The sequence below is a fragment of the Pristis pectinata genome, chromosome 3 (assembly GCF_009764475.1).
Source record: "Pristis pectinata isolate sPriPec2 chromosome 3, sPriPec2.1.pri, whole genome shotgun sequence".
Lineage (NCBI taxonomy): Eukaryota > Metazoa > Chordata > Chondrichthyes > Rhinopristiformes > Pristidae > Pristis > Pristis pectinata.
In genome coordinates this window covers 143054679-143074668 of record NC_067407.1, presented here as the reverse complement: position 1 = coordinate 143074668, position 19990 = coordinate 143054679, and the positions used below count along the sequence as shown (strand labels likewise).

Sequence of the window (19990 nt, the reverse complement as noted above, 5' to 3'; positions counted from 1 at the left end):
CTGACTCTTAACTTGAAGCCGACTAAGGCAAGCATGTCTTGCATCTTCTTTACCACCCTATCAACCTGTGCAGGAAGCTATCGACTTGGACCCCAAGATCTCTCTGAACAACACTGTTAAGGGTCCTGTTTTTGTCTGTGTACTGTCCCTTCACATTTGATCTCCCAAAGTGCAACACCTCACACTTGGCTGGATTAACTCCATCTGCCATATCTCCACCCATATCTACAATTAATCTAAATCCCGCTGCATCCTTTGGTAATCTTCCATGCAATGCACAATGCCACCAGTGCTTCTATCGTCTGCAAACTTACTAACACACCCATCACACTCATCCAGGTCATTTATATACATCACAAGCAGCAGAGGTCCCAGTGCAGATCCCTGTGGAACACTAGTCACAGGCCTCCAGCCAGAATAAATCCCATTGATCACTACCCTCAGTCTTCTACGAGAGAGTCAATTCTGAATCCAAATGGTCAAGTCACCATTGATCCTATACAGCGATCTTTTGGATGAGCCTCCTATGAGGGACCTTGTCAAATGCAACAAGGATTCCAGGAGACTATTTACAGTTTGGCCAAATTTAGCAGGCCTGAGGTTAAAAAAAATTCTTCGCACAAACACCAAATCATCTACACTCAAATCTGATGGATCTCTGGAGATCAGCTGGGAGATATAGAAGTTATTTCCACTTGCAAAGGCCAGAAGTAGACAATAATACAAGACAGTTATTAATATATCCAGTAAAGAATTTAGAAAAAACTTTACTCAGTGGGAAAAATATGGAACCTGCAGCATCAGCGAACTGAGACTAAGTGGCAGATGACTGAGGGACAACAGAACAAAGTGTCAATGGATTATGTCAACCACAAGCACCAGTGAAGTCAAATGGTATGTTTCTACACTGTAAATAATTCAGTGGTTTTGTCAAGACATTTGGAAAGGACAGCAAGTATTCTGGACTAAACCCTTGTCTGAACTTGAAGAGATGGATCTGGGCAAACTGGACCAAAACAGCACCAAGAAATCATTAAGAGCAGGTAGAAAACTTACTGATACACCCAAGATTGATAATCTCAACTAACCTTAGAGTCTTACGTACAGCACAGAAACAGGCTCCTGAGACAGTTCATGCCAACCATCAAGTACATTTACACTAATCCTACTTTTGTTCTCTCTGCATTCCCACCAAACCACCTGCACCAACCCCCCCCCCTACTTTTCACTTACACACTAGGGGTAACGTAAGGCATCCAATTAACCTATCAGCAGGTTTTGAGATGCAAGAGGAAAACAGAGCACCCATAAAAGACAACTTCACAGCACCGGAGGTCAGGACTGAACTTGTGTCATTGGAGCAGAGGCAGCAGCTCTCCTTGGCTACTGGGCTCTCCTCATCAAGAGGAGAATTCATACAATCAGTGCAGCCATTCAGCCCATCATGTCTATGCCAGCTCTCTACCAGTTTCACCCACCAGGCCTTTCCCTGCAGCCTTTTAAACTTTTCTCCAACCATACATTTATCCAATTCCTGCTTGAAGGCCAGAACAGATCCTGGCTCCACCACATCTAAAGGCAGTGCATGCCAAGTTCCAACCACAGCTTGTATAAAAAAAGTTAATTCTCTTCCCCCTTTTTCTTTAAACCTGTGACCCCCTCTACCAAAGAGCCTCCCACTATCCACTGTCCCAACCCCTCATTTTACATACTTCTGCAAATCTCCTCCAAGAAAAACTCCTCCTGCCTCCCTAATCTATTCCTCACCCCAGGAAACATTTGCACAAGTTTCTTCTGGACCCTCCCTTAGCCTACGTGTCCATTCTATAATGGGGCACCAGAAATGAACATAAGCCTGCAGTTGATGCTGAACACCACATCTGAAGTGCAGTTGACGCACTTCATTCCCTAGAACCAGCAACATCCTCTTCTTCACTGGACAAGAGGCATCCTGCTCTAGAAAGTTATCCCACACACATTCATCCTTTCTGCCCTTTACACCATTATCCAACTTTATATTAGGATCGAAGCTCCCCATTTGAACTACCCCATCTTTTGCACTTCTGTAACTTTCCTATTTGATCCACCACCTCGCCAACTCTTGGGTGATCTAAAGAACACCACCAATATTGGGTTATGTTCCCTCTATTGTTTCCTAGCAGGTTGTCCTTGATCTCTTTGCACCATCCTCCTTCCAGCACTGCAACATCCTCTTCAATACTGCTACCTCTCCTCCTCACTTCTTCCCTGCCCTTCCTGAACATCTGTATCAAGGGATGTCTTAATGCCCAACCCTGCACCAATTTGAGCTAGATTGCTGTCATCACCACATCATATTTCACATACGTCTGTGCATTAACTTTTCCATGGCCACTGACTCCACTAAAATTCTTAAACTGGCATAATCTAGCTTCTGCACTCGTTTGCCTAAATAGAAAAAACATGAAACAATTTTGATAGAATAAAGAGAGCTTCCAATACCTAGATAGTTAATAACCAAAGGGTAGAGATTTGAGGGGGTGGGCAAATAGGAAAACCAGTATCCAATGTTTGGAAATCACTGTTTGATAGGGCAGTGGACAGTGATTCAGACAACTCCAAAGGCGAACTGGAGAAAATGCAGGGACATAGGGAAAGAGTTGGAGACCAAGACATGAACAAGTGGTGGGTCAAATAGCCCCGTCCTGTTCTAATCTAGCACTCCGCTTACTCTTGCTGATAATCACCTGTTAGTGCCCTCCATCTCTCCACTTCAGTGGCTGCTAGACACTGCAGATATTTTGAATCATTCTTTTTGAAGGATGATGAGTTTTCATTGTGCATTCAAAGCTCCATTCTCAGATGGTGATTCAGTCCAAGAATTGACGAATAACTGTTGAAAGTCCGTGTGCGCCAGCATAACTCGCTGCCCAGAACATGAAGTGATTCAGTTTGTGCTGCTGGCCCAGAGGATGTATGGTTATCTGCTCAGCAATTTATGATCTGATAAAGAGCTGCTACACAGAAGTGGATGCAGCCAATGCTGACATCTAACCACATTAGATCAGGGACTCAGATTTCACTGCTGATACCATTTGTTTCAAGTTAATTGCACTAAAACTAGTCAAGATTTCATTCCTCTTTTGTGCAGTAACACTATACTCAAATTTCAAAATCACCCCTTAGATAGGCTGGACCTAGATCTGAGCACTGGAATTAATCTAAATAGCTGTTTTTTTTTTGAAAGCTAAAATGAAAATAAGCTGAATGGCCTCCTGTCTTCCAGCTTACCCATCTGTACATTAAAGTTCACAGTTGTTACAGTTTACACATCTGTACAACCTGGTTGGCATGGACTTGTTGGGCTGAAGGGCCTATATCCGTGCTGTATTTGCACTAGGACTAAGACACAACTACATGTCAAAATGCAGCAATCACATTACAGTCAAAAGTATAGTGAAATACCTCGCATGGGAGTAAAAATAATTGATCAACACTTTCACAGGCATGTTGGTTGATTAACACTCTCTCACAGACCAGCCTTTTGGTTCAAAAGTTGACAAATTTCAAGATGAAGATAAATAGCACTTCCATCAGACTGGAGTTACACTGCAACTCTATCAGATCGTAACCAATTACTCAAAGATTTGAGGGCAAGCTATCTTTGTCAAAGAATCCAGAGATGAAAGGGAGTGCAGGAGATGCAGCAGATATGGATTTTCAGAATGCTCTGTAAGTAGGTAGCAGCTGTTATGAACTGGAGGCAGTGTTGAGATCAATGGGAGGGTCAGACTGGGGAGGGTCTGCAGGTGTTGTGCTCTGTCGCATGAGGTTTATGCACAAGATTTTCCACAATATTTTAGGACCTTCTCAGCACTCAGAGTGGGTTCCCAATGGCACCAATGGAATCCCCATGGTAACACCCCCGAAGTAGGTCAATGGCCATTGAACCAGCTGGAGTGCAGAGCTGAACAGACACACTTTGCCCCAGGCCAGCTCAACAAGTCCTCACTGGCAGCCTCTGCACAATGGCGTGGTGGTTCACTCCACAGACTCCAGGGTGGAGACATCAGCTTCAATGCCACAGGAACACCAGTGAAGGAGGTTCTCAGCACAGCAGCTTGTTTTTAAAAATATAGAGTTATGTATCTGTGAGCGTTCAAACTCCAGGACCAAAATCACCACAATAAATCAGCGCTTTGCAGTGTCCAGAAGTTACACGAGTAAATAACACAGGCTAGAGTAACCAGAGGGAGACGAGACAGGAGCACACAACACGGTAAGTCTGATTTTCCTTTGCAAGGTGTCTCAGGGGAACAGTTATGATGCTAATAAACGCAGTTACATCATCCAGTTCCAAGAAGCAATTCAATTGTGCCTATCCTCCCACACTGTCAACACTTGGCAGTTATCCATTACCTTTAAGCAGAAGAATCTAACGGTCCAGTGTGACGTACAACAAACAGAATGCAGCCAGGAAGTCCAACTTGGTAAATTCCACCACCGACCCCCCCCCCCCCCCCCCACACACAAGAACGCCTGGGTCCGATTCTGCTATTTCCATTCAGTTCCCATACTGTTCAGTATTCATCTTCAAACTGCATGACAATAACATCACTGCCAACTCTCAAACACTCAGTGGACCAGGCTGACACTCGGTTTACTGGTACCACCTTGTTTAAACAGTGACCACCCGGCATCAACCTAGGCATTGGGTTGGGACTGCCCTGTGTCAAACATGGCAACGTCATTCCAAACCAGTCTGCCTTGCAAAGTCCTCTTCAAACATCTGGGGACTGTTATCGAGATTGAGAGTGCTGCCCCACACCCTGAGCCAATAGCCCGAAATGGTCACATGCACAGAATCGTACTGTACAGACAAATGTGGCAGACTGGTCATCACCCCTGCCTTGTCCACCCAACAGGACAGTCCCACCGAGGTGTCAGCACAGGCGAGAGGGAGTACCCCTCAGAGTCCCAAACTTCAACTCCAGACCGATTCGATTAACTCCACATGACATAAAGAAACAGAGCACTGGATACAGCAAAGGCTATGGGACCAGACAACATCCCAGTTGCAGTAATGAAGCCCTGTGTTTCTGAATTAGTGGCTCCTCTAGCTGAGCTGCTCCAGTACAGTCCAAACACTGGCATCTCTCAATGGGAGAAATTATCCTGACATCCTGTTCAATGCCCACTCACCAATAATCTGTGGACCAATGACATTTGGATTCCACCAGGACCACTCAGCTCTGGTCCAAATTATGGCCAGAGAGCCAAATCCCAGAGGTATAGAGGGACTGCCATTGATATCAAGACTGTATTTTGACCGGGTGTGACACAATGTTCTATTCTATTCCCAACTCCTCAGCAAGCAGGATATGCTGGCAGACAGCAGGACCTGGACAACATGCAGGCAGGGGCTGGGAAGTGGCAAGTCACCCTTGCACCACAAAGTGCCAAATATTGGGCATCCCCAACCACTTGCCCTTACTGTTCAATGGCATTACCATCACCATGTTCCCTACCATAAGAGACACAGATCAAGTGGACAGCCAGAGACTTTTTCCCCAGGATGAAAATGCCTAACATGAGAGGGCATAATTTTAAGGTGATTAGAGGAAGGTATTTTGGGGTTTGGGGGGGGGGGGGGGGGGGGGGGGGTGGTGGGGTGGTGGTGAAGAAAAGAGAAGAATGTCAGAGTTAAGTTTTTTCTTTAAATACAGTGGTGGGTGCATGGAACTCACTGCTGGCAGAGGTTGTAGGGGCAGATACATTAGGGACATTTAAGAGACTCTTAGACAGATACATGAATGATATAGAAATGGAGGGCTATGTGGGAGGGAAGCATTAGATAGATCTCAGAGCAGGATAAAATGCCAGCACATCATAGGCTGAAGGGCCTGTACTATGCTATAACGTTCTAACAATATCCCAGGTCGCCATTGACCAGAAACTCAACTGGTCCAGCCACATAAATATCTGGCTACAAGAGTAGATTACAACTGGCTATCCAATGCCAAGTGGCTCACCATTTCACACCCAAGGCTTTTCCACCATCTACCAGTTTGTTGGAAGACACTCCACTTGCCCACGAGTGCAATAACTCTCAGGAAACACCACACTATCCAGGAGAAAGAAGCCCACTTGATTGGCACTGTATTATTCATTACCCTAAACATTTACTCACTCCACACTCAGTACCAGGTGGCTGTCGTATCCCCATCTACAAAATGTACTGCATTTACTCACCTTGGCTTGTTAACACATCCCAAACCCCCACAAGCTCTACCACCAATAGGAAACAGGTGCATGGGAACACCACCTGCAGGTTCTCCACCAAGTCACACACTAGACTCACTTGGAAATATATCGCCATTCCTTCACTGGGTCGAAATCCTGGAACTCCCTCCTCACAGCACTTTGGGAGCCCCTTCACAAGAGGGACTGCAGGGGTTCACTATCACCTTCAAGGGCAATTTGGGATAGACAATAAATGCTGGCTTTGCCAGTGATTCCCTGATCCTAAAACCAAATAAAAACTACTGCAATCAGTGAGGATAGGCAGCAATACCTCCGGCACAATACCTCCGGCACGATTATTCTCAACACTGGTGCCCCACAAGGCTGTGTCCTCAGCCCCCTATTCTACTCCCTGTACACTCATGACTGTGTGGCCAGATTCTACTCTAACTCCATCCACAAGTTTGCAGATAATACCACCGTTGTAGGCTGTATCTCAAACAGCAATGAGTCAGAGTACAGGAGGGAGAGAGCACTTCATGGAATGGTGTCATGACAACAACCTTTTCCTCAATGTCAGCAGAACTAAAGAGCTGGTCATTGACTTCAGGAAAGGGGGCGGTGTACATATACCTATCTACATCAATGATGCTGAGGTCGAGAGGGTTGAGAGCTTCAAGATGCCAGGAGTGAACCCCACCAATAGCCTGTCCTGGTCCAATCACGTAGACACCATGGCAAGAAAGCCCATCAGCACCTCGACTTCCTCTGGAGGCTAAAGAAATTTGGCATGTCCCCTTAGACACTCACCAACTTTTATCGATGCACCATAGAAAGCATCCTATCTGGATGCATCTCGGCTTGCACCTCTCTACATCAGTGGTGCTGAGATTGAGAGCTTCAAGTTCCTGGGAGTGAACATCACCAACAGCCTGTCCTGGTCAATTCACGTAGAAGCCACAGCCAAGAAAGCTCACCAGAGCCTCTACTTCCTCAGGAGGCTGAAGAAATTTGGTTTGTCCCCTTTGACTCTCACCAACTTTTACCAATGCACCATAGAAAGCATCCTATCGGGATATAGCACGGCTTGGTACGGCAACTGCTCTGCCCAGGACTGCAAGAAACTGCAGAGAGTTGGGGACACAGCCCAGCGCATCACGGACACCAGCCTCCCCTCCTTGGACTCTCATTGTCTTGGTGAAGCAGCCAGCATAATCAAAGACTCCACTCACCCAGGACATTCTCTCTTCTCTCCTCTTCCATCGGGTAGAAGATACAGGAGCCTAAGGGCACGTACCACCAGACTTAAGGACAGCTTCTACCCCACTGTGATAAGACTATTGAACGGTTCCCTTATACAATGAGATGGACTCTGACCTCACGATCTACCTTGTTGTGACCTTGCACCTTATTGCACTGCACTTTCTCTGTAACTGTGGCACTTTACTCTGTACTGTTACTGTTTTTACCTGTACTGCATCAATGCACTCTGTACTAACTCAATGTAACTGCACTGTGTAATGAATTGACCTGTATGATTAGTTTGCAGGACAAGCTTTTCACTGTACCTTGGTACAAGTGACAATAATAAACCAACACCAATGAAGCAACAGACAATCTGCTGGAGGAACTCAGTGGGTCGAGCAGCATCTGTGGGGAGATGTTGTGTCAAAACCCTGCTGCTGGACTGAGGGGGGTGATGGCCAGTATCAAGAGGAGAGTTTCAATACCACCCTCTCCTCTCCATCCTGATGCAGGTTAAAACCCAAAATGTCGACAAATCCACACCCACCCCCACCCCCCCCCCCACCAACAGATGCTGCTCAACCCTGAGTTCCTCCAGCAGATTGTTTATGCTCCAGATTCCAGCATCTGCAGTCTCGTGTCTCCTGAAGATTACTGAAATTCTCTACAGAGACAGGACAATACTAAAATCCAGCAGAATTTAAAAATAGAATGAGCAGAGAAGCAACAGGAGTGCAGTTACAGCAGCAAATACAGAGAGGCACTGCAGATGGAAGATACAGTCATGAGGATACTGAAACAAAGATCTGTGCTGGGGTTGTGCTTGAGAGCATCCTTGGAACCAAAGATGGGTCAGAAGCATTTGGAAAATCACAGGAGAGGGGGGAATGCAATGAACAGATCAATGACAGCAGACAAAAACAAAAAACATCCCAGCTGCACTGACAGGATTTTGGTTAAAAACTGTTAAAAACAACAGAATTGAAAACTTGTAAACAAGGGTGTTAAATTCAAGTGGAAATGTTGGAACTGGGGGCCAAGTCATTAAAATGGATGCCAAGATCGGAGAGCTGCAGTGCACTAAAGGATGAGAGGATTGCACAGCATCCATTAGGTTTCATTATCATTAGGTTTGAACATGAAATTTAACACTTACTGCTTTATAGATGAGCAGTTAACCAGGACCTTTGCAAGAACATAGAACAGTACAGCACCAGACAGGCTACGTGGCCCATGACATTGTGCCAATCTTGATGCCAATTTATACTAAACGTCCTCCTCCTGTGCATCACCCATATCCCTCCATATTCATGGCTGTCTAAAAACCTCAAACTCCAGCATAAAGCAGAATATGCTGGCATATCCTACAAGGTTCATGAAGCAGAGAGGAGATGATCAAGCATTGAAAAAAGCAGGAGACCACCATTTGATGTTTCGACCCTGCACCATTCACCATGATCAGAGGCATAGAGAGGTACGTCACAGAGACACCATTCACTACGATCAGAGGCATAGAGGGGTACGTCACGGAGACAGGCTCTTCAACCCATGCCAACCATCAATCACCCATTGACATCAACCTGACACTCATCTTATTCTCCACATTAGCATCAACTCCTCCAGACTCTACCACTCACCTGCACACGAGACAAATTTACAGCAGCCAATTAACCTACCAGCCCACACGTCTTTGAGGTGTGGGAGGAAACTCGAGAACCTGGGGAAACCCAGTCACGGAGAACATGCAAACTCCACACACAGAATGGAAGTAGGGTCACTGGAGCTGTGAGGGAGCAACTGTGTCACTGATCATATTAGACAATAACATATTCCTGCTCTCTCCCCTTATTCTGATGCCTGTTATGTCTACAAATTGCCAAGAGACCAAACATTCAATAATCATGTTCACGTCTTGCATGATAGACAGTGCAGTGCACTTCCTCAGTACCACATCGAGACCAACAGCCTGGATCATGTTACGATATCCATCAACAGCATGGTTATCTGGGTAATCTCAAAGATTGCAAAGTGAAACTCACTGCTTCCTCTGGCAGGCAAGACTGAAGTACAATACAAAGATCAGAAACACTGCAAGGGGACTGGAGTGTAACAGTGGCAAAGCCTTGCTCCAACTACATGGGGACTTGGGCAGACAACAGTGAGTCAGTTATAGAGCACTGAAACAGGCCCTTCGGCTCAACTCGTCTGTGCCGACCAAGGCGCTTTCCTGAGCTAGTCACATTTGCCTGCATTTTGGCCCACATCCCACGATACCTTTCCTATACACTGATCTGTCCAAATGTCTTTTAAATATTGTAATTGTACCCGCTGTTCCACACACCCCATGTGGAAAAAACCTGCCCCTCAGATCCCCTTCAAATATTTCCCCCCTCACAAACCCAAGCCCTCTAGTTTTAGACTCCCCCACCCTGGTGAAAAGACAGTGCCCATCATGATTTTAGACACCTCTATAAGGCTACCCTTCAGACTCCTTTGCTCCACAGAATACAGTCCCAGCCTATCCAGTCTCTCCTTGAACTCAGGCCCTCCCGTCCCAGCAACATCCTTGTGAACCTTTTCTGCACCCTCCCCACCTTAATCACAGCCTTGCTCTGGTATGGTGACCAGAACTGCACACAATACTCTGGGTGCAGACTCAACAACATCCTGTACAGCTGAAACATGTCCCAACTCTTGTACTGAGTGGCCTAGCCAATGAAGGCAAGCCTGCTACACATCATCTTCACTACCTTGTCTACCTGTGTTGTCACTTTCAGGGAACTATGTACTTGTACCCCTAGACTTCTCTGTTCTCCAACACTCCCCAGAGCCCTGTCATTTACCGTGCAAGTCCTGCCCTGGTTTCTCTTCCCAAAATGCATCACCTCACCTTTGTCAGAGTTAAAGTCCATCTGCTGTTCCTTGGCCCACTTCCCCCAGTTGATCCAGATCCTGCTGTAACCCTAGACAAGCTTCACGGTCCACCACACCACCAACTTTGGTGTCATCTGCAAACTTACTAATCATATCACCTAACACTATCATCCACATAATTAACATACATGACAAACAGAAGGAGATCCAGCACCAATCCCTGCAGCACACCTCTGGTCACAGGCCTCCAGTCTGAAAAACAACCCTGCACAACCACCTTTAACTCCTTCCACCAAACCAATTTTGTATCCAGTTGGAGAGCTCACCCTGGATCCCATGTGATCTCACCTTCTGGACCAGTCTACCATGCAGGTTCTTGTCAAAAGCCCTGCTAAAGTTATTCAGCATGGAAACAGGCCTTTGACCCAACTCATCCATGCCAACCAAGATACCCATCTAAGCTTATCCCATTTGCCCATGTTTGGCCCATACCCTTCTATACCTTTTCTATCTTTCATCATTGAAAACACCTTCTCTGGCAGCTTGTCCCTACTCCCCACTCAGAACACTGCGCAGCTCTGATCTGTCTGCTGAGGAAGGAGATACTTGAGAAGGATGACAAGTTACTACTTGGAGAGTTTAGGCAGACCAAATCTATACTGTCCACAGTTTAGAACAATGAAAGGTCATCTCACTGCACTGTGTAGAACCCCTGTGGGACTTGATAGTGTAGATGCTATATTGCTGTGTGCCCTGGCTGAGGTGTCTGGAGCTCAAAATAAAATCAGCCAACAACATGCATGACCTTGATAACCCTGCAGGGTATTCCCTCTGTTCTCTCCAGTTCTTCCCCCTCCCTGCAACTTTCACCTTTCCCAGTTCTGAAGGATCATCGACTTGAAAGATTGGCCATTTCTCTTTCCACTGATGCAGTCTGATCTGCAGAGTTTCATCTGGCACATTGTTTTATTTCAGATTTCCAACATTTGCCCTATTACCGGAGCATTGCAAGATCTCTTTATTAGTCACATGTACATCGAAACAGTGAAATGCATCTTTTGCATAGTGTTCTGAGGGCAGCCCACAAGTGTCACCACGCTTCTGGCACCAACATAGCATGCCCACAACTTCCTGACCTGTACATCTTTGGAATGCGGGAGGAAACCAGAGCACTCGGGGAAACCCACGCAGACACGGGGAGAACATACAAACTTCTTACAGAAAGTGTGCCAGGATTGAACTGGGTCGCTGGCGCTGTAGTGTCATGGTAACCACTACACTACCATGCTTCCCTAAAAAAAAAAGCATTGTCTATAATGACTTGCATAAAACCTGCTAAATTTAACAAAACCTAGTCAGGACTCAAGGAAGACAAGCAAATACACCATCTTTGCAGCAGCTTGTGTCCTTGCCTTCTTTCAAACCCACCCTCAATGAACTCCATAAATGTAGCATCCACTACATTTAGCACGCCCCGCAGCACCACCAAGCTTGCTGCCCATACAACATCTCCCACTTCTCTTTGGGATTCCTAGCTTTGCACCTACCCACGTTTACACCCCACCAGTATTCCATTCCTCCAACTCCAGCCACTTTGTGCAATACCCTCTTCATGCCAAGGCTAGCAGCTATTTTCAGCCATCTTGCCACAATCTGAAGCAGGTTTACTATCACTGACTTTTCTGACGTGAAATGTTTTGCAGCAGCAGTGCAGTGCAAGACAAATTACTCAAAGTTACAAGAATAAATTAGTGCAAAAAAGTAATAATAAGGTACTGCTTATGGGTTCATGGACTGTTCAGAAATCTGATGGGGAGGAAGAAGCTGTTCCCAAATCGTTGAGGGTGAGTGTTCATTCTGTTCCTCCTCCCCAATGGTAGTGAGGGCATGCTGCAATCTTGAGGCACCACCTCCTGAAGATATCATCGATAGTTGGAAGGGTTATGTCTGTGATGGAGCTGGCTGAGTCTACAACCGTCTGTAGCATCTTCTGATCCTGTGCATTGGAGCCTCTGTACCAGGTGGTGATGCAAACAGTCAGAATAGTCTCCACTGTACGTCTATTGATATTTGCAAGAGTCTTTGGTGTCATACCAATCTCCTCAAACTCCCAATGAAGTAGCACAGCTGGTGTGCCTTCTTCATGACTGCATCAATGTGTTTGGACCTTGATCGATCCTCAGATGTTGGCACCCAGGAACTTGAAGCTGCTCACCCTTTCACCATTGACCCCTCAGTGAGGACTAGAATGTTCTCCCGACTTCTCCTTCCTGAAGTCGTCAATTCCTTGGTCTTTGCTGATGTTTGAGTGCGAGGTTGTTGTTGCGACACCACTCAACCAGCCGACCTCTCTCACTCCTGCACACCTCCGCGTCACCATCCAAGTTTGGCTCAACTACCTGACATTTCACAGCTGCTGATATTTGGCCCAATTCACCCTGGAACTATTCTGGGGCATTTTCCAATGTTAAAGACACTTTGTGCTTTTGGCTTTAAACAGCCTACATTTTATAAAGTTGAACCAAAGACCCCTCACCACAACTGACCTGGGGCTTGGAAGTCTGGCTAATGAACAAATCCAAGACCATCCATTACAGATCCCCTTAAATCATTATTGCTTCACAAGTCAATGCTCTGCAAAAACCTGCCCTTCAGCACCTTCACCAGGAGGACTGCACTAATTCAAGGCAGCAGCTCACCACCCACCATCCCGAGAGCAACAAGCTATGGACAATAATCGCTGACCCAACCTGCCTACCCTCACCCCACAAGAGAATTAAAAAAAGTGCTGTGCTGTATGAAGATGCCATGCAGCAAACTTTGCAAATCACGGCAAACTGGGCAAATCATTTTGCTTTTCAGAAAGAGCCGAGAGTTGTGGTACATCAGTATTACAAAGCCCTTTGTGGTTTCATTAGAAAGTATCATTTCATTAGAGACAACGGGACATTCACTTATCTCCCGGAAGTTCAGGCAATAGTGTACCCTTTGTATTTTCACAACAAGTGGAAACATGACACACTCTCCGCTTGATAAACAGCAGAACTGATCATCTAATTCTGGACAGTTGCTTCATGCAGATGCAGGAAGTAAACAACTTCGATACATTCAGATAACATTTGTAAAATGAGTGATTAAACCAGCCCAGACATTCAGCCCATTTTAATACAATATTAACATGAAACAGTGAAGTCACAACCCAATTAAACCTTGTTTCTCCAAACAGGTGTAATATGATTAGGAATAGTCAGCATGGCTTTGTCAAGGGCAGGTCCTGCCTTACGAGCCCGATTGAATTTTTTGAGGATGTGACTAAACACATCAATGAAGGGAGAGCAGTAGATGTAGTGTATATGGATTTCAGCAAGGCATTTGATAAGGTACCCCATGCAAGGCTTATTGAGAAAGTAAGGAAGCATGGGATCCAAGGACATACTGCAGTGTGGATCCAGAACTGGCTGGCCGACAGAAGGCAAAGAGTGGTTGTTGAAGGGTCGTATTCTGCATGGAGGTCGGTGACCGGTGGTGTAACTCAGGGATCTGTACTGGGACCCTTGCTTTTTGTGACTTTTATAAACTACCTGGATGAGGAAGTGGAGGGGTGGGTTAGTAAGTTTGTGGATGACACAAAGATTGGGGGTGTTGTGGATAGTTTGGAGGGCTGTCAGAGGTTACAGAGGGACATAGATAGGATGCAGAGTTGGGCTGAGAAGTGGCAGATGCAGTTCAACCCAGATAAGTGTGGAGTGGTTCATTTTGGTAGGTCAAATATGATGGCAGAATATAGTATTAATGGTAGGACTCTTGGCAGTGTGGAGGATCAGAGGGATCTTGGGGTCCGAGTCCACAGGATGCTCAAAGCGGCTGCGCAGGTTGACTGTGGTTAAGAAGGCATATGGTGTATTGTCCTTCATCAATCGGGGAATTGAATTTAGGAGTCAAGTGGTATTGTTGCAGCTATATAGGTCCCTGGTCAGACCCCACTTGGAGTACTGTGCTCAGTTCTGGTCACCTCACGACAGGAAGGATGTGGAAGCCATAGAGAGGGTGCAGAGGAGATTTACAAGGATGCTGCCTGGGATGAGGAGCATGCCTTATGAAAGCAGGTTGAGGGAACTCGGCCTTTTCTCCTTGGAGCAACAGAGGATGAGGGGGGACCTGATAGAGGTATATAAGATGATGAGAGGCATTGATCAGGTAGATAGTCAGAGGCTTTTTGCTAGGGCTGAAATTGTTGCCACAAGAGGACATAGGTTTAAGGTGCTGGGGAGTAGGTATAGGGGAGATGTCAGGGGGAAGTTTTTTTTTTACTCAGAGTGGTGAGTGCATGGAATGGGCTACTGGCAACGGTGGTGGAGGCGGATACGACAGGGTCTTTTAAGAGACTTTTGGATAGGTATGAGTAGCTGAGAAAAAGAAGGCTATGGGTCTCTAAGGTAGGGACATGTTCCGCACAGCTTTGTGGTCTGAAGGGCCTGAATTGTGCTGTAGATTTTCTATGTTTCTGGTTCAAAATCTCAAAGCCACGCACCTCCATCCAACTGGTACCTTAATCACCCCCCGACACAGACAGGAGGCAGAACAATTAAAGGCAGTTATGGTCAGCACAAAATTGTGTAAACCCCACTCCCAATACCATTCTCAACTCAGTAAGCCTCCAGCTCCTTCGTAGAAGCAACACAGATACATTCAGAGAACGAGTGTCCCCAGGCAGAGTCTGCTCACACTCAACATTCACACAGTGCTGGTTGCACACTTGAATTCAACCAACATTCATTTCAAACCCCACCCCTCAGCCAATCAAACCTTCCCCTCTTGTTCCAGAGGCACATTCCTTGGCCCAGAGGTACACTGGGCAAAATAATGTCAAACATTCCAAAGCTCTGCCCTGCCAGCCTTGTGTCCAAGATCAGATGTCACAGAACATAACAGCACAGTACAGGCCCTTCAGCCCACAATGTGGTGCTGACATTTTAACCTGCTCTAAGATCTATCTAACCCTTCCCTCCCACATAGATAGATACATGAAGGAGAGAAATGGAGGGCTAAGAGTCCGAATGTATCTACCCCCACAACATCTGCTAGCAGTGCACTCCATGAACCCACCACTCTTTAAAAAAAAAACAAGCCTGACATGCATCTTCTCCAATCACCTTAAAATTATGCCCCCTCATGTTAGCCATTTTCATCCTCAGAAAAAGTCTGAGTGCCCACTCGATCTATGCCTCTTATCATCTTGTACACCTCTATCAAGTCACCTCTCATCCTCCTTCTCTCCAAAGAGAAAAGCCCCAGCTCACTCAACCTATCCTCATTAGACATGCTGCCTGGATTAGAGAGCATCCTGGTAAATCTCCTCTGCACCCTCTCTAAAGCTTCCACATCCTTCCTATAATGAGGTGACCAGAACTGAACATAATACTCCCAAGTATGGTCTAACCAGAGTTCTATAAAGCTGCAACATTACCTCATGACTGTTGAGCTCAATACCCTGACCAATGAAGGCCAACACACCATACGTCTTAACAACCCTATCGACTTGCGCAGCAACCTTGAGGGATCTAGGGATGTGGACCCCAAGAACCCTCTGTTCCTCCACACTGCTAACCATTAATCCTGTATTTTGCCTTCAGATTTGATCTCCCAAAGTGCATCACTTCACACCTTTCTGGGCTGAACTCCATCTGCCACTTCTCAGCCCAGGTCTGCATTCTACCAATATCCTGTTGTAATCTACAGCAACCTTCTACACTATCCACAACACCACCATGTGTCCTGATGAATAATGAAATGATTCTGAAAATGGATGAAGGGATTGCTGTAAATCAAGGGGAACCAGTGAGAAGGGGGAAGATGAAGGACCAGCTGCAATCTTACTGAATGGATCAGAATCAGGTTTATTATCAGTGATGTATGCTGTGAAGTGTGTTGTTTTGCAGCAACCATACAGTGCAAGATATAATTACTATGAATTACAAAAATAAATTAGTGCAAAAGAAGAACAACAAGGTAGTGTTCATGGGCTGTTCAGAAATCTGACGGTGGAGGGAAAAAAGCTGTTCCTGAATCATTGAGTTTGAGTCTTTAGGCTCCTGTACCTCCTCCCCAGTGGTGGTAACGTGAAGAGAGCACCATCTCTTGAAGGCACAAGGAGCCACATGACCAATGCACACGTTATGAGCCCAGGTCTACAGACAAGAGGTCAGTGTTTAATCCAGTGAGCTGACTGAAAAGCAAACCATCCTGAGACAACAGCAAATACAACCCCCAGAGGCAGATCATATAAAGTGCCACACTGCAGGCTGTCCATGTGAAGGGCTCACACCCTTTGTAGCTCTCACTTCCAGTTTAACAGTACAGCACAGGAACATGCCCTTCAGCCCATAAGGCCTGTGCTGACCATGATGCCCATTTCAAGTAATCCTATCTGCCTCCACATAATCCATATCCCTCCATGCACCTGTTTAAATGCCTCACATCACCATCACGTTTCCACCACTTCCCCTGGAAGTGCGTTACAGGCACCTACTAGTTTTAAAAACCTTTCCTTGTAAATCTCTTCAAACTTTCTCCCTCTCACCTCAAAGCTAGCCCCACCCCCTCTCCAGTATCTAACATTTCCACTCCAGAGAAAAGAATCTGCCCAACGACCCTCTCCACGTCTCTCAAATTTTATAAATCTCTATCAGATCTCCCCTCAGCCTCCAACACTCCAGAGAAAACAAATTTGTCCAATTTCTGCTCATGGTAAATAATCTAATCCCAGCAACATCCCAGTGAAAATACTACAATTCTGACCAAATCCCAGCAATATTTTATCTGCAGGCACATTCAACACCAAGACTACTGTGTGCAGAGTCATGGCATAGAGGTCACTAGGGAGAGAGTTCAGCAAGAAGGTGGAGGGAAGAATTAACATCCAAGTAAAGTTGGTTACGTGATGCTTAGCTCCTAACTGGATCGCACACATGGACACTGGGAGCCATTTGACCACAATTACTCTACATTCCTTCATGTAACTGGCAGACTTACTTTCGTCTCCTGGCTCCATGAAGAAGGTTGTCGTGCTTCTCATAAACCTGGAGCTCCTGTTCCTCCTCCTGCAAGGCATCAGGATCCTCTGTCGCCAGGATGTCAACAGCACTGCCCAGGGGCAAGGCTAAAAAGATATCACACTTGTCAATGAGTGGTGGCAATACCAGCACTTCAGCCAAAACCAATCAAATCCACATTACCCATGAAAAGGGAGCCCACACACCCTCCAGCTCCAGTTACTGACAGGCAGACAACATACTGCAGACGCCACAAGTCTGAAAAAGGAACAAATGCCATAAGTACCCAGGTCAGGCAGCATCTGTGGAGAAAGAAAGTCATCTCACTGATTGATGACTCCGCATCAGAACGAGCTAGTTCTGATACAAACTTGCCCTGGTCCAACCACGTAGACGCCACGGTAAAAAACACACTAGCACCTCTACTGAAGATATTTGGCATGTCCCCTTTGACACTCAATTTTTATTGATGCACCACAGAAAGCATCCTATCTGGATGTAGCACGGCTTGGTACGGCAACTGCTCTGCCTGAGACCGCAAGAAACTGCAGAGAGTTGTGGACACAGCCCAGCACATCACTGAAACCAGCCTCCCCTCCATGGACTCTGTCTACACTACCCGCTGCCTTGATAAAGCAGACAGCATAATCAAAGACCCCTCCCACCCCGGACATTCTCTCTTCTCCCTGGATTGTTTTTCCCTCCCTCCAAGTATTTTTAGCATTCTGCACTTTTACACCAATGCAGCATCTGCAATGTTTGGCTTCTCCATAACTTTGCACCTGTCCTAGCATAGTTTTCCCTCCTTTTTCTCTTCCCTCCACTACCATATACATCTCTCAGATTTACTGAGAATAATGAACCCTCACCACCCACCTCATTTAGTCTCCCCTTATCTCCATCCTACCCCTCCCACTTCCCGACATCTAAAATCCTTTGATTTCTAAACTCTCAGTTCTGAGGAAAATTCATCAACTGGTAACTAGTTCTCTTTATAGAAGCTGCCTGACTTGCATATCATTCCAGCATTCCCAATTTCTAACGAGAGAGGAGATGACTGAAGCACAAGATCCTGAGTGGTCCGAACAGGATGGAAATGGAGGACATTTTCTCTTGTTGGAGAATCTAGAACTGGGTCACTGGTTTAAAGTGAAGGGGTTGCCCTTTCAAGGCACACGAGAGAAAATTCTCTTTTAAGTTGTCAATTCATTGAGCTCTTCCTTAAAGGAAGCAGAACCTGTGTATATTTAAGGCAGTGGTAGACCGATACTTGATAAACAAGGAGGTAAAAGGTTACTGGGGGAGGTAGTGACATGACGTTACGATTAATCAGCTACATATTATTAAATGGCAGAGCAGATTCGAAGCACCGAGTGGCCAGCTCCTCGTTCACACACTTGCATTACTGACAGATGGAATGGGGAGTACACCAGAAATAAGCCCTTCATCCCATCACGCACTCACAACTTCACCCTGCAGATCCGGGAACTTACCATCACCGTCCTGCTCGCCTGCAGCTCTGTACCTGTGCATTCGCAGCACGTGTTCAGAAACAGCCCGGTCCTGCTCTGGGTCCATCTGGTCCAGCATGATGAACAGCAGGTCAAAGCGGGACAGCAGCGAATCCTGCAGACCGATGTTCTCCATCGGGGTTTTATACTGGTTGTACTGGGAGAAAAAGGGAGGCACAGTTCAACAGGAGGAGAATGAGTCCACCCACTGAGAGCAGCAAGCACTAATGTAACTCGACAAGAGGGAAACCGATTCATTACAGAACAGCAGCGGCCTCACTACACCAGACGAGCCCAACACAAGGAATACCTCCCTGCCGTGCTTCCCACTGGATCCCAGATTTATTGGGCACCACAGGAGACTTTCAGCAAGCTTCCCGCCCACCACCATGACAAATGATCAATCTGGTTCAGTAACATTCGTACTGTGGATAGCCAGAGAGCAATACTGCATGGATACGGGCCCTTCGGCCCAACCAGTCCGTGCCAACCATGGTGTCCACCCACCCAGCTAGTCCCAATTTCCTGCATTCGGCCCATATCCCTCCAAGCCTCACCCCTCCATGTACCTATACGAGTGCTTCTTAAATGATCCTGTTGGACCTGCCTCACCCACTTCCTCTGGCAGCTCGTTCCACACACTCACCACCCTGTGTGAAAAAGCTGCCCCTCAGGTCCCTTCTAAATCTTTCCCCTCACCCTAAACCTGTGCCCCCTAGTTTTGGATTCCCCTTCCCTGGGGAAAAGGCTGGTACCGTCCACCTTACGTGTACCTCTCAACTTTATGCTCTATAAGGTCGCCCCTCATTCTCTTATGTTCCAAGGAGTAAAGACCCAGCCTGGCCAACCTCTCCCTGTAACTCAGGCCCTCGAATCCTGGCAACATCCCCATAAATCTTTTCTGCACTCTTCCCAGTTTAACCACATCTTTTCTCTAATAGGGCAATCAAAACCGTAGAGCGCTCCAAGTGCTGCCTCACCATCGACTTACACAACTGTAACACAACGTCCCAACTCCTATATTCAATGCCCCAACTGATGAAGGCCAGCATGCAAAACACCTCCACCACCCTGTCTACCCGTGAT

The 19990-nt window shown here is 46.3% G+C and overlaps 1 protein-coding gene across 1 annotated transcript in view; it reads right to left on the bottom strand.

Annotated features, from left to right (window-relative positions):
* Positions 1-19990, bottom strand: part of mcm3 (minichromosome maintenance complex component 3) — a 62925-nt gene that overhangs the window by 10758 nt on the left and 32177 nt on the right. Inside the window, exons 10-11 of the mRNA XM_052012666.1 lie at positions 18887-19061; positions 17374-17500 (exon numbers count right to left, since the gene is read on the bottom strand). Of these exons, the coding sequence (XP_051868626.1) occupies positions 17374-17500; positions 18887-19061 (302 nt within the window). The remainder of the gene's footprint in view (positions 1-17373; positions 17501-18886; positions 19062-19990) is intronic.